General features: G+C 28.0%; 1 protein-coding gene across 1 annotated transcript; it reads right to left on the reverse strand.

The window, feature by feature from the left end:
• Positions 1–9013: 9013 nt before the first annotated feature.
• Positions 9014–10804, reverse strand: LOC132925530 (SCAN domain-containing protein 3-like). Its single transcript, XM_060989921.1, has 2 exons — positions 9938–10804; positions 9014–9868 (listed from the first exon to the last, which is right to left on the reverse strand). Exons 1-2 carry the CDS (start codon positions 10802–10804, stop codon positions 9014–9016), a joined length of 1722 nt encoding a protein of 573 aa, XP_060845904.1.
• Positions 10805–16722: the final 5918 nt, after the last annotated feature.

Below are 16722 nucleotides of genomic sequence, written 5' to 3' on the forward strand. Positions count from 1 at the left end.
TTAACATCTCTCTTACATAATGAAATACACGCACAATTACCTTTTGATATCACCTCAACTTGTATCACGTCCGTGCCGACAGGAGTTTCCGAAAATACATCTAAGCATCTTTCTAAGCTACTTTCTTTCTTTCTTTTTCGCAATTTTGGCCTTCAAATTTTAGGGCTTTTATGTGGTTCGAAATTTCGTCTATCATTGGTTTAGGACATTTTTCTCTATTCGGTTCTTTATTCCCAAAATGGAATAGATTAATGGGTTCCTTGCAGTTCCTACACATAACACAAATTTGACAAATATATATTGTATGTAAAATTTCCATGTGTGTGTTTAGGTATACGTTTGTCATTATCAATGTAACGAGATATGTATGTAATAAAATATAAGTAAAATCGAACGGGTTTATATTTACCTGTCATGTGAAGCGATTGATTGTCCTCTTCGTTTTTCGCCTCATATAATTCATTTGTAAATTTGTTTTACTTAATACTGCAGTAGTGTCACTATATCGACATCATTAAGTTCATCCACTCATCCATAATAATACATACAAAACATATAATAACAATAAAAATCTAAAATATTACTCAAAATATATTTTTAATGTATTTTAAAATATTTTCATCAATCGTCTGCAGCTCTTATACATAATTAAATTTTTCTTACTAGATAAAATATCTTTTGTAGGAATAAAAATCTTTTTCGGAAAACATGTGTAGTATACATATGCAATATACATTATATTTTATTCGAATGCTAAGTATAAATTAAAATTCATTGTACATTTTACCATCAATTGACTTATAAATATCCTCAAATAATATATATCATTTACAATTTTTCAGTACATTTTTATAATTTAGTAATATAAAACCATGCAGGTATAATACTATAATAGTAGAAATACCAAAACACTATAATATCACAAAAACAGATCCCATAAAAATTAAATATTAATAATAGATACTATTAAAATCATTATTCTCATTACCAGTCTTATAAAATATTCGAATACCAGTATTTGGATACTAATATTTAAATACATTTTGAAGTATTTTTATGGTATTCCAAATACATTTTTTTAAAGTATGTTTTTTAGTACTCTGAATACATTTTAGAAGTATTTTTAACAAAATTTGAAAACATGTATCTAAACATTATAAAGAAATCAGTTTTATCAATTTCTTATAAAAATAAATTTTAAATATTATTAAAAAAAAGATCAGATAACAATTTTGAAAAAAAATTACTATAAAAGAACATTTTTTAACTGTTTTGACCAACATTTTTTAAAAATCTTCAGACTAAAATTGATTATAATATTTTTTAAATTTACAGTATTAGGTATCATTTAGGTTTACCTATGTATAGGTATTTGAAAAAATTAAAAAAAATTACATATATTTGTATTTTAATAGTTGGTGAGTATTCGTAACATACATTGTTTTATAAGTATTTAAAAATATTTTTTACAAGACTTTTTTACTCATGTATTTGTTTTGTTTTAGTACTTTCGGAAATGGAGCATTATGTGTTCAAGTGTTCATCAAAACATCCATTCATTGAGAATGAAAATATTAAAGGCTGGTATATACAGCTATACAACCAAGATGCCAAAAAAAATAACTACAGATGTAGTGTGAGTATACTATGTTTAGGCTTTAGGCATACCTTAAAGTTTCGATTAATAAATTAGGGCAGTAGAATGACGCATACAAACGACAACACGATTTCTCATACATGCACCTGTCATTTGTACGTGGATAGTTGGTGATACAATACATTATATGTATACATAGATAATTCTAAAACATTTCGTACTTTTAGAGATCAAAATGTCCACGTTAAAAATTAAATTAAAAACCAAAAATACGTCTAACAAGCGTATTATTCTTATCATAAATTCGTAAAATTAAATACTACTAACCAACAATAACAATGTCCAAATTTACCTCCCTATACTTTACTTAACTATAAACTTTAGACACCTATAGGCTATAATCCACGCCACGAGAAAACTACCGTAAAAACTTATCTCGCTTTTATGTACCGAACCACACCGAACCGAAGCCAACCAGACACGATCACTGAGAAACATCATTGACATTAGTCTATACATAGTGGTAATAATACCATTGATTTAAATATTTGTTTTTGAACTAGCGTATTTTTTGACGATTATACAAAACGAGCAGAACGCTGCACTTTCCCTAACAACAAGGTTAACAGTTCGCATATTGTAAAAGAATACTGAAAGCATTTGACCGTTTGATGGAAGCTTGGAACCGTGAATTTGTGTCTTTTCAGACCCGATTAAAAATATTTGATGATCACTTCTCAGTTTTTTTGACATTTTTTTATTTATAATAATAAAAAACGGGATCAATTTGAAATCATACGTAGGTTGTCCGATAAATAAAGTACAAAGTTATTTTTAGCGTAAACAATGAACCATATCGGCCGGAAATTTCCATAATTGATAATTTAGGTAACAAACGACATATTCTATGTGATATAACTATTATGGTTTAGTGTTCCGTCAGCTACGTAATTATAAACATGGAAAACCAGTATCTATTTTGCACAAAAGAAGAAGTCCGCGCCGTCATTCGGTTTTTTAATTTTCAAAATATTTCTCCGACTGAAATTCATCGAAAAATAACCGAAGTTTATGGCCCACAAGTAATGTCTCGAAAAAGTGTATCGGTTTGGTGTACAAAATTTAATTCAGGTCGAGAAAGTGTTGAAGATGAGGCAAGAAGTGGTCGACCAATAAGCACGTCCACCGCCGAAACCATTGATGCAGTCGAAAAACTGCTACGATCGGATAGACGACTCAAGATTAGGAAAATGGCCACACAACTTGATCTCCCAAAGACTACTGTGCATGAAATTGTTCATGAGAAATTAAATTTTCGTAAGGTTTGTGCTCGCTGGGTACCGAAAATGCATGACAATGCAACCCCACATTCAGCCGGAAAAACCAAAGCTTGGCTGGAAAAATACAAGTGGGAAGTATTGGAACATCCATCATATAGTCCTGATCTGGCACCTTCGGATTTTTTTTTGTTTGGTCCGTTAAAAAAACACTTAGGAGGAACTCATTTTCAAAATGAGGAGGAGGTCATGAACGCAGTTACCGAGTACTTCGATGGAAAATGTGCTGCGTATTTCCGAGATGGAATTTTCAAATTACTCCATCGTTGGGAAAAATGCATCAATTTAAATGGTGACTATGTAGAAAAATAGAAAAATATGTCTAATTTATTGTGTAAAAATTTTAAAGTAATAAATTGATTTTTCATTATTCAGTATATTTTTGTACCTTATTTATCGGACAGCCTACGTACAACGACAAACGACGGTAAATGTTAGATCTTCACTAAACAGATATTACGATCAAACTAACATTAATAATAAGGTACAATTGTACCAAAATAAGAACCAGACTTATCTTGCTATTAAAACGTAATATCAAAATAATTAACCATACGAATAGGTACTATCTAATCTATTGATATTTAATTTTTATGTACGGAAATATAGAGAAATAATTAGGTGAAAGAGATTAGATTAATATATTATTATTGTGAACATTATACTTGTATTGTGATTGTTATATTACCAGCGATAATATGAAGGCAAAAATACATAAAAATAACTTTATAGAAAATTTCATATAGGAGTTTTGTAAAAATTATTTTAGCCCGCACAATAATTCATAATTATGAAAAAATACCTAAATTGTGTTTTTTTGGAGTCAGTCGAAATACTTCACGAACCATTGGAGATATGAAAAAATGTAATAAAATAAAAGTTATAGCAAATTTAATTTACTTTAAAATATGTAGTATTAAAAATATCGATATTTCTAAAGGTTAACGAAATATTTACGAAAATGTCGAAAATTTTCGTAAATATTGAAAAATGTAGTAAGTTCAAACTTAAATCACAAGTCGGCACGGGTTAACCTTATCTGATCGAACCAAAACTTTTTGTAATTCATTTTTATACATATAGGCACAATATTAGGGGGTGAGACCAAACATTTTATGATATTTTTTTCTCATCATCTATAGCTAAGGAACACCCTAGAGCAGGTATTATAATATGATCATAACTTCAAAAAATTTCAGGTAAATTTTTAATTATTTACAAAATTTTTAGAAGTGTTATGAATTTATAAATTACGCGGAAACGCATTGCATTTGCTATATTTTTGTGAATCATTGAATACACGCTGCCAAGTAGTGGGAATGGAACTATGGTGGAAAAAATCCGGCTAGCAGTGCTCGTGATCGACAGTTGATTACGGTCGTTCTCTCGTGGCGTGAAGTATAATTAAATTTTAAAGACTCGTGTATAAAAACAAACAAGCTCAAACGTTATTTGAGAGTTTGATCGTTTACATTACATATTTATATATATTTTTTAATTAATAAACGTATGCGTCATGTAAGATATTTTGATGTCCAATAATCAGCTAATTTTTAACAAACACTATTCACTTATTTGGTAATTTAGCCTTTAAAAAAGAAATATTTAACAGGAAAATACTTCAAATTACTATAAATTATATAATTGATCAATGGTCATTATTCGTCTTTGTCATTATACTTATATCACTCACAATTTAACTTACGCCAAATCTTAGTGTATACAATAAAAACTGCTGTTGTCCTAAACATAATGATGTTAATGATTGGTGATAGAGTTGGTTCTCGGAGTGCTTATATATATGATATACGTTACGATGGTTAATCTATTTTTAACTTTTTCTTCACTTACTGCAGCTGTACAAAATACTCGATGATAAACTACAAACAATCAAGATTGCGATTAGTGCAGACGAATGGTGTGATGGTCTGTCAGAGATGTTGGGAAGAGACGAACACGAAGTACCAGATGGACATCCAACAAATGGTTCTCTTGTTCTTTTATTTGCTAAGAGTAGGGTACCGAATCCATTTCCAGAATATCCAGAATATGATATCTTAAGTGACATGTGTATAGAAAGATCATTTTAACATTTCAAAGATTGTATTTTTAAGTTGTAAATGGGACATCACATAGCTACTACTATGTGAATATATGATTTCCAATAGATGTTACTAATATAAAAATTTGTTATAAGTAATAACTAATAATAAATATATTATTTTTTAACTAGTATTTGACTGCTATAGCTTATGAGTGTTATTGTATGCGGAGTCGTATCAATTTATCAATTTGCAATAATGAATTTGCCGAATGCGATATTCCAGATACCTTGATATTTTGTCATTGTGAGATAATCATCGTTATAATCTAAAAGCATTTAAAAATGGCTGCGTACGAATAATTCCCGGGTACCTGTTTACCTATACCGATACCGTTGAGTTGATTCCCGAGTCATTATATATTGTTTTTGAATATTTAGTAAAACAGTATATAACAAAGAGAACAAACGTTTAAAACAATTTATTTTAATTACACACTGTATAAGTTTATATAGCTTATAATTGCATCCTGTATATAGACAAATTAACTTTGATCTCAAACTTGATCAACTGATTCAAATCATCCCCACAACACTTTACTCGGCTGCTAACAATACATGCAATAAAATACGATACAGTATACCGTTAGTTATACTATGATTGCACAAGAATTTTTAAATTTGAAAATAAACATAAGGTTAGGTTAATTTTAACAAACCATGGTTGATTGCCGCATTTGCGATTTCAAGGATATTTGTAAAAGGCTACTTTTTAATTTTGGCAGTGTATATTATAAGAAAATTACATTGTATCTCTGAAGTACGAGAAAAATACTTGAAATATATACTGACTGCATTGAATATTTCCCACCCGATGCATTCACTACTCACCAGTTCTCCATGAGCTCAGTCTTTCAACGCTAGCCGTTAGAAGAGTTGACAGTAACTTCCGCATAAAAATGTATGCTTGCGTTGTATCACTCGTATACAGTATTTTCATGATTTCACAATAATGCAGTCACACTAATACCTATCAAGCACTATTTCTAGTTAATAGTATTGATTTTATAATATTATGAATGTTAATAGTATAAGAACATTACTACAATAACTGTACGTTCATCTTCGTCCACCCCGGTTCGACTGCGTATGTGTATAATGTAGGTATTTGAATTTAACTCATTTAGATCTACTATGATAAAAAATTTAAAAAAATATATTTTATGTGGTTTATTTCGAAAACTTATAAATGTTTAACATAATCATTTGGTTAATTTTATTTGTTGAGTACTTTACAATTTTCCTTTTCGGTATATTTTTGACTGATTTTTGTTTTTGTGTGATTACATATATGCAGTTTTTATTTTTAGGTGAGTATTTATTTGAAATAGTTGGAGAATTACAATAACTACTAATAAAATATTATATTAAAATGTATGAAAATCAAGTGTATTATGACATTTTTATTTTTTTATGACAGTATCATCAGTTTAGTAAATGTTTAGTTTGATAACTTATATTATATAAAATTAAGTTTATTATTTTTACATACGTACCTGTCTTTCGCTGTGTGGGAATTAACACACGTACCGTTTTTTTACTGTGTAGAAACTTACATGGGCGCAGCACATTTGGGTGTATAGCATAATTTTTATCTGTAAATGTGGATCACATTTGGGTACATAAACGCATAACACGTTTGGGTATACAGGGGGATTTTTTTATCGAATAACACTCATTATTTCTGAAAGTATAGACTTTTTACCAATTTTTTTTTTTAAATTTTAGTTGCATACTTTTCTACATTTGTATAACACTTTAAATTTTTTCGCCCTTATATTTATTGGTCAAACTATTATCAACTTTTGATTTTCAAATGGCAACCTATACTTAAAATCGCATAAAGTAGTAGGGCTATTTTTTATGATTTTGAAAACGTTCAAATTATTATTTTTCGTTAATTAGTTTGCGAGATATAGCTTTTCAAAGTTGGGCGGTTTCAGTTTTTATAATACTTCTTGTTTTTGAAGACCAGTAGTCACATAGGTAATAAATAATAAGAGATACATATTTCTATATGTAATAATCTCGTTATTGACTATGGACGCAGTGATAAACTTTGTACCTGTAGTTACTATGTCAAACCAGTAATTAAGTAATAACAAAAACATTAAAAATATTGTTATAATATCTAATTTAGATAATAACCAGGTGTATACCAAATAACCAATATTTTTTATAAGAAATTTAATAAGTCCATAGACCTTGTACTAGTATAAGATCTATAAATAAGTCGTCATTTTACGTTTGTAATGAACGCGGTATAGGTAAATACAGTGACCATGCGTAGAGAGATAATGAATATCAAAGACGGTGGAGATGGTACCACATTTTTTGAATTGAAATAATATAAACGTTTAATGCCTAAACTTTACGTCATACTCGTAACTCGTACATCACAACTCTATCCATTTGGACAGCGGTATTCTATTGATGGCAAATCCGGATGAAGATAATTTTAGACCCGGGGTCAAGCTATTTTAGGGGCCCATAATCATAATCAAAATATTGGTGACCAACAAATAAAAATATTTCAAACAAAAAAAAATTATATTTATAAATTTATTTCTTACTTTTTTTAAATACAAATAGGGTGGGCAAGTGGGTATCGCTCTGCCGTTTAGTAGAGATAGAGAGTAGGTCACTATAATGGATGTGTTAAATTTGAATGCAATGACAGGTATCATTGTATAGGAAAAACGATACTGAACGGAGTTGATTTGTCAGTTTAAGATATATTATATAATTACCTGTATTTAAATTGTAATACATATATCGTTATTTTACGTGATTTCGTAAACCTTGTATTAAATTTTAAAGATTTTTTGGATAGCCAAATTTTTTTTGATGGCATTTTAAGAAAAAAAACAGAAAAGTCGAAAATTTCAATTGTCTATAAGTAGCTTAAAAAACTCAAAATATTTTGAAAATTTAATCGTAAATAGATAACCATAATATAAACATTTTGTGAAAATTTGAAGTATTTACAATGATTCGTTTTTGAGTTATAGCAAAATCAAAAAATCGATTTTGTCAAAAAGTGATTATGCGTAAAAATTCCCGTTTTTTCCGTTATTTTTCAGGGTTTTTCCCGACGCTTTTGAAAACTACTGGACATTTTTTACTTTTGACCCCCCAAAGTATCAACTAGATGGACATCTCATCTTTTCAAAGAAGGGCTGGAGTCAAAAATCAAAGCATTATTTCTAATCCAAAACGTAAAATCAATACATCCATCACTCCGTTCAGAATCTAAAATAAAAATATTATTTGTATAAATAACTGAATATGTTTCTTTTGATATACGAAATATAGTATTATTATTATATCCAAATATTTTTAATTTGATAAAAAAAAAAAACGTACTATTCGCCAAGAGCCCACTATTCTTTGATATCTGTTGTGGGCCCGTGGCCATGCCCCCCCCCCCCCCCATTAATCCAGGTTTGACTTATGGAATAAATTATATTTTAATATCATCTATTTACCTAGGTATATCCTACCTGAACTTTTTTCAAAGTATAGCGACTACCATGAATAATTAATAAAATTTTACTTTGTGGTAATCATTAGTAGTTCAATCTACAACCATGCTTTAGGCTTACCCGGTTTTAAATATTATTGTTTTGTATTTCTTTAATGATATTAATTTTTATTATTTGTTTATGTATAAATCTATGTGAATGTGTTAAAGCAGTGGTTCCCAAGCTATTCTATTCTACGCCCCCTTTATATATTTTCAAAAATCTCGCGCCCCCCCTTTTTTAAATTGAAAAAAAATTGATCATATTTTTTTGTGTTCTTTAAAAATAAACTTTAAATTATTCAGAATGACTACTTTTTTATTGATGTTAATAATAATAATAATAATGGTAAATAAAAAAATACATAATGAAATTAGATGTTAATAATAATAATAATAATAATAATAATAATAATGGTAAATAAAAAAATACATAATGAAATTAATAAATAATGTTAATGCTGACAACACTTTTCCTTGGACAGTTTTTTTATGTTCGGCTCAATATTTGATAATGAACACCTTAAGTCAGATGCGACATCTAAACGATTTCTATGTTTGTTTTTTATAACTGCCATGCTGGAGAACCCAGATTCGCACAAATATGTAGATGAAAATTGTACAAGGACTTTTAAAGCTTCATTTGAAATTTCAGGATAAATAGGTTGGTATTTTACCCAAAATTCTTCCAAAGAGCTACCACTGTTAAAATCAATTTTCGCCCGTGAATCGTTCTTCAGCTCGATTGCCTGTTCTTGAATTATATCTGGCAATGTGTCTACGTTAGTACTGAATGGAGAACTTGTTAACATATATTGCCAACTTTTGTTCGAAAAATTTGGAAAATATCGAGTGAATTCATCAGTCAAACTGTCGAGATGTTTAATCACTATATCTTTCAATCCAGTAGGACAAAATGGTTCTTCTTCATCAGAGAGAAGTTCGTTCAGTCGACGGAAAGACGAAAAATTAGGAGTCTCTTTGTTTACTCGGCGTTTCCACAGTTGTATCTTTTCTAGAAATGAGTTGATAGTATCGTTCGCGATTATTACGTTTATATTCCTCCCTTGTAATTTGAGATTTAGGTTATTAATAGTCTCAAAAAAATCTGCTAGATATGCGAAGTAGAATGTGAAATTTTCATCAGTAAAATTTTCCCGAAGATCGTCTTTTCCTAATTGTAAAAGCATTATTTCGACTTCAGACTTTAATTCGTACAAACGCTCAAGCATATTTCCTTTGGATAACCAACGAACCTCGGTATGGAATAATAAAACAGAATGTTGGGCTGATAGCTCAGAACAAAGAATCTTAAAAAGACGTGAATTAAGAGCACTACTTTTGATGGTATTAACAATTTTTATACATACTTCTAGTACATTTTTAATTTCAAATGGCAGCGTTTTTGCAGCTAAGGCTTGGCGGTGTATTACACAATGAGAACCAATTATTGATGGATTTTTATCTTTTGCAAGCTTCACAAAACCCGATCGTGATCCTAGCATAGCAGGGGCACCGTCTGTACATACACCTACAACATTTTTCCATGAGAGGCCATTCTGATCAAAAAATATATCGATGGCAGACAAAACGTCACTGCCTTTTGAGGTAGAACTTAAGGCCTGGGAAAACATAAGCTCTTCTGCAATAGTCTTTTCATTTATAAAACGGCAGTAAACTAATAGCTGACAACAATTGGCCACATCAGTTGATTCATCACACTGAATTGCAAAGAATACGGAATTTTTTAATTTATGAATCAACTGATTTTGTATGTCCAAAGCTAATTCATCAATGCGTCGTTTGATTGTATTGTCTGAAAGAGATATTTGAGAAACTTTCCTTTTACTTTCTTCACCAAGTACTATTTCAACGGCTTTAAGTATGCTAGGCTTAATTAATGTTTCACCCAATGTATGTGGTTTCTTTTGCTGAGCCACCATAAAGGCGATGTGATATGAAGCTTCAATAATTTTTTCATTATTCTGTTGAAATTCTCCGGTTCTGTCAAGTTTAATTTTATTTAAAGAATTTTTTTTAGCAACAAAAAACTCTTTAGGTTTTTCTTTTAGCATCGGATGAGCTGTGGTTAAATGTCGTTCTAGTCGACTTGGTCGGAGAGCATCGTTACTTAACACAACGTGACAAATAACACACTGTGGCATTTGGATACCATCCTTTTGAATGAACGTGAAACCAAACTTTATATAATCGTCGTTATACAATCTTATTTTCTGTGGAGCCATTATTTTTACGTATGTACACTCGCGACGACTACGTACTACGATACTACGTGCAGTATGCGACTGCAAAACGAAACTAAATCGAGTTTAAACTAATCTAATAGCTTTTCCCTAACATCCTTTTATCGTTCCGATTAATTTACAGATAACGTAGCATAAAACTATTTATAGTTATTATCGGTTATCCATTATTGATACCCGAGAACCGATAAAGAGAACCAGTCTACTAATTTTATTTCTCTACGTTTTAAAATAAAAAAAATGTAATCAATAAAAATTGTCTTTCGTAAAAACTGCTTGCGCCTCCCCAGCAATGTGTACACGCCCCCCAAGGGGGGCGCGCCCCCCAGTTTGGGAACCAGTGTGTTAAAGTAATAAGTATAAGCTATAAAAAAATTGTATGTATATGTATGTGGATTGTAGGTTTACTAGGTTTAAACCAGTGTTGAGGTCTGAGCTAAATTTTTATACCATATTTTTGTTGAAAATATGATAATTTTAAAGCTTTTATACAACTTACTCCTTTTGAAATTCTGGCATCATTGGTTTAAAAACTATAAACTGTAGAGTAATAAAAGATAAGTAAAAAATATTATACGTATATTTCAATAGTATTACTACTATCTATGTAGTATTAATATTTAATGATAAAATATATTAATACGATTTGAAAATATTTGTAATTCTCTTTATAGTAAGCATAGAAAAAAAATATTTCACAATAATTTATTGTATAAACTCAAATTATACATACAGGCCATACAGGTACAAACAATTTAGTAATAATTATAATTTGTAAAAAAAAAAAAATATAAAAATCATAATCTGTTTAAGTATAATATAAATTAATTTTTTATTAAAATAATAAAAAAAAATTCTATCTACTAAAATACTAAATGTTATTGTTTAGCAATCAGCAACATTTTGCATTATACAAATTAAATTATTTGTTTTTGTATATTAGATGTTCATGGATATAACCTATAACTTATAAGTTATAGTACCTAATCTACATAATTAAGTTTTGAAGTAGATTATGTATTGTAATGGCCAAATTTAATCAATAAAAACTATAATATTTAGAAGCATATTTCACTGAGTTTTTTGGAATAGGTTAGAAGAATTCATGTAGATTTTAGTTAATTTTGGAACAAGACATATTTATAAACTTAATGATTAGGCAATCCGTGAGTTAAGTATACATAAAAGATATAACCATTATTTGTTAAACGCCTTATTTCAAGTCATAAGGGCCCGATTTTTAACACAATGTATTTTATACTTAAAATAAGTCTGATTAAATATATGATCAACATTTCCTAATACATAGATTCTATTTCTATAGCTAATATAATCTTATTGCATATTTAAGTAAAATATAATATTGTAATGATAGTTACAATACCTGTTAGATACAAATTCAATATGTTATAATGTTATAAACATTACCTAAGTAAAATAATTTTAACTTAACTCCTCAGTAATATAATTATAAATTTTAATTCCTTGTATTGATGACATTTTAATTTTTTATAATAAATACATCTTTAAATACTTTATATAATTTTTAAAGTAATTATATGCATTAACATACTCACAGACAATATATCTATTTTTAATACATAAATATGTTCATATTCTACAATTAATTGTTTGCATTAAAACCGGGCCCTAGTCACAAATGAACCCCTACTTAATTGTATTTATATTATTAGTGACCACTTTAAAATGTTAATATCATTTATAAGTCCAGGATTATGAAAAATCTATTCCAAATTTTATGACACAGTTTAATCAAAATTTTCGTTTTGCAATTATGCAATATATAAGTAATGATAAACATGTGTTCAAGAAATTCAGAACAAATTCTCCATTAACCCCAGACTTAGAACAATAGTAACATTTAAAAGTGGCACTTATAATATATTAACTTGGATATATAAATTTAATATTAATAACTACCAATAAATAGGAAACAACATCAACCATTCACAAAAAAAATGTCAATATTTTGTATATTGTTAAGTAATAAATATAATTTTAAAAATATATATATATTAATATTTTATACTAAAATTAGGTATAAGTATATGTAAACAAGTACTTAGTGATAATCATAATATACATATGTGATAAGTTCTTTTTTTATTTTTAATATTAATTTAATTTACTCTATTTATACATATTATAATTATACATACCTATTAATTATTTTCTTTTAATTATTATTATTATTAAATACATAAGAGTTACCTATTATTTAAGTTTTAATGATTGATGTTGCTGCTCCATATTAAATTTAACTACATATGAAGTATTAAAATTACAGTACATTAGCACTTACAATATTTTTTATCATTTTTAATTTTCTTTACATATTAATTGTTAGTAGATTAGTTTTCCTCAGGAACATAGTTGGGCAGGTTTGATTATTTTACACTTCTTTGAAAACTAGATTATCTAAAAAAAAGACAGTAAAAACCTAATAACTTGCCTGTAAAATCTATTAATGTAAAAAATATTTATACAAACCTATGTCCTATAATTGATGTTATTCCATGTTGAAATATTAAAATCCAATATAGTATTTTAACTGTATTTTTTTTAGTTTTCACATTGTTCACAATTTTTCTGAATACAATTGTAGTATAATATGTATATTCTTCAAGTCTCCAAGAATATTCTTAGTACATGCATGTAAATATGTAATTATCTTAGAATTTTAGTATACAACAAATATTCTGGATTAATTGGAGCCAATAGCTGTATAGTTACAATGCAACTTGATTTTAAAACAAGCTATGCATTATCAACTCTGTTGGGCCCCTTTTTAACAGCAAAAGCTATTATGTAAATCTAAATCATTGTTTTTAGATCCTAAAAAATTTACTTATTTGAAAATCTCCATATTTATTTTCCTAATCAGACATTTTTTTTAACAATAAGTATAACTTGTAGTTTAGAAACAACATAAAAATTTAATAATTTTAAATATAAATGTGGGTAAATAAATAATAGAATTACAACTCTTAGGTAGGTAATGATTTATATTTTTCTTAATTTTCTTAATAACTTGTTTTAAACAAATGCATAAACAATTATTTAGTAATTATTTATTCAATTAAAGGCTGAAGTAAACAGAGATATAGAAAAATAGCTTGGGTATATGCTACAAATTTACTCAAAGCATCTTGTCATGTGTTTAATGAATAGTACCTATGTAAATAAACAAAAGTTGTCATCGATACATTCAATTAAAACTTAGAAATTAATTTAATTATAAACTTAATAAAAGAGGTACTTACTTGAAGTAGATGCCACAGGTTCAATTTTATACTTATCCAAAGATACTGTTGATTTTTTTATTCGTATTTAAAATATTATTTTCAAATATGACATTATTAACAAGATGGTAAAATCTTAAATATTGATTAACTTGATAATGATATTTTTGTTGAACATAAAATCTTATGCGGTATAATACTATGGTCTATCTCTATGGTGTTGTGTATGTGTCTATAAAAATAATATGTAATTCGTTATCGTGCAGTTGGGAAATTGTCAATACCTACATCTATTTTTAGTTTCGTTCACGTCGCGCCGACCGAAACGCGATGTAGACACGTAGACACGTAGTAGGTACGTAGACGTAATCGAGTATTGGTATATGATTTATATGAATAATGTGTAATATACATTATAATATACACTGTAGACCTTAGATAGTTTTTAATAATTTTCAGTTTACTAAAACTTCTTTCTCAAGTGTTTCCTCTCATGGACTGATACAAAAAGACTAAATATTAAAATAGGAGTAGTTATCTACCACCCATAACATAAATATGAATAAATTGATGAAGGTCTTTAAAATATAAAAATAAAACATTTAGAATCCTAATTTTAAATTAAACATGCAACTATGAGTTAATAATAATAATCGATTTTGAAAATCATTATATTAACAATTACACAAAACAAAACACATTATCGGCTACTAACAGTTCTTAAAATATCATTCGGGCACTCAGTGTCTCGGTGTTACATTATAATGATATATTATTTTGTAAACACTTGTAAATTGTAATATTTTTGTACACAATACGCCATAATAAAGTACTATTGCGTAGCTAGTCTAGTATAATTATTTTTCCCATATTCTAAATAAAATTTGTGTTATTAATAATTGGTATAATATATGGTATATTTTATTCTGGATTTTGCGCCCCTGGCCTGGGCCAGTTTCGCCAAGCCCTAGCTACGGCTCTGCATACGAGTTTTATCAGAACAGTAAATTTTATGTTTACAAAAATCCATTTTACCCTGTTATTTTTAAAATTAGAGTGATTAATCCCTTATGCAATTTGAAACGTAAAATTTTATATGTTTCACGTTTATAAGACGAGTTAAAACATGTCAGTGTGGCATCCTTTCAATTTAAACAGAGTATTCTATACCAATTAATATTATATATTTTTAGATCAGCGCACACAGTATACATTCCAAAAAATTCAACCAAAAGCTGTAAGTGTTGCAGCTGTGAATCATACACAAATTCTTCAAAACCATCATTAATATCCAACTATATGGCTGAAATTGAAATACTTCAAGCCTCTAAGAGAACAATGATGATGACGTTTATGAATTTTATGCAAAACTCACTCATTAGTGCGATAAATGAACCTATTCCATCATGGGATCATCGGCTTCCTATGTCAGATCGTTATGAGCCGATAAAACAAATGCTATGGAATGAGATTTATGTCACACTGAATGGTTAGTTTTAATTCATCTACAATCTATACTCTAATACTTCATTATAATTTTGATATGAATATTGAATATATCTAGTTATAAATCGAATAGAGGTTTTAAAGAAAAAATGAAAATACTCAAGAGAGAAGTAGGTCAGAGAAAAAAGCGAACCAGCAAGTGGTGCTCCAGGAGGGAAAAAAAATTTGGTGCCATGTGCAGTCATTGCATTTTTTAAACGATGTCATTACCAGCAATTATAAGTAGGATAATATTGAAAGGAAAATTATTTTTTTTCTTGTACAACATATGTAATGTTCTGTAATAATTGTCAAATGTGAATAACTAAATTTTTTTTTTTTTTAAGAACTACAAGCAATATTCCATCATTGACTGAGAAGATCTCACGTATAGACAAAGAAGACGACAATGGACAAAGCACTAAGCCTACTAAAAGTAATTAATACTTATATATTTATTGCATATTATAACAATTACTAACTATGAATTTTAAATCTTAAATTTTCAACTTATTATATTATTTTATGTAGTTCTGATTAATATTTGTATTTAGGATCAAATCATGACACTTTTGAAGATTCGATTTTGAAGGGATCGTACAGTCTAGACCTGTTGCTCCGTTAAAGAAGACAGGGACTTCTATTATTGTAAATACATAGCATCACTAATGAAGAATATAACAAAAAAAAAAAATTAATAACTTTGCAATAATGTTGCAATGTACCTAACCTCACACTCTCATGTTTCCGTTCATGTACGCACTCTGCTGTTGTTGTCGTAATGTCGTTATATACTTTTTGTTAACTTTTAAAAAACGTGCTTATAAAAATGTTTTTTGTCTTTGTAAATTAAAATAAAGTTCATAATTAAATAATGTGACTTAAATAAATACAACCGTATCCTAAGAACAACTTAAAAATAAAACAAAACCTACTAGGTATTTGTTATTATTATTTTTATTTAATTTGTATTGTACTGGAAAGTTCTACAAGTTCAATTTTATAGTTTTGTTTTTGTTTATTTAACTAATCAGAAAAAGAGTAAAGACTGTATGATTATTATTTGTTTTGAAATTTTTCTTGTACTTAAAATTCTACGAATTCAATTACGTAGTTAATATGTTTATGTTTTTGTTTTTATTTTATAATAAA

This window comes from Rhopalosiphum padi, chromosome 3 (assembly GCF_020882245.1).
Source record: "Rhopalosiphum padi isolate XX-2018 chromosome 3, ASM2088224v1, whole genome shotgun sequence".
Taxonomy (NCBI): Eukaryota; Metazoa; Arthropoda; class Insecta; order Hemiptera; family Aphididae; genus Rhopalosiphum; species Rhopalosiphum padi.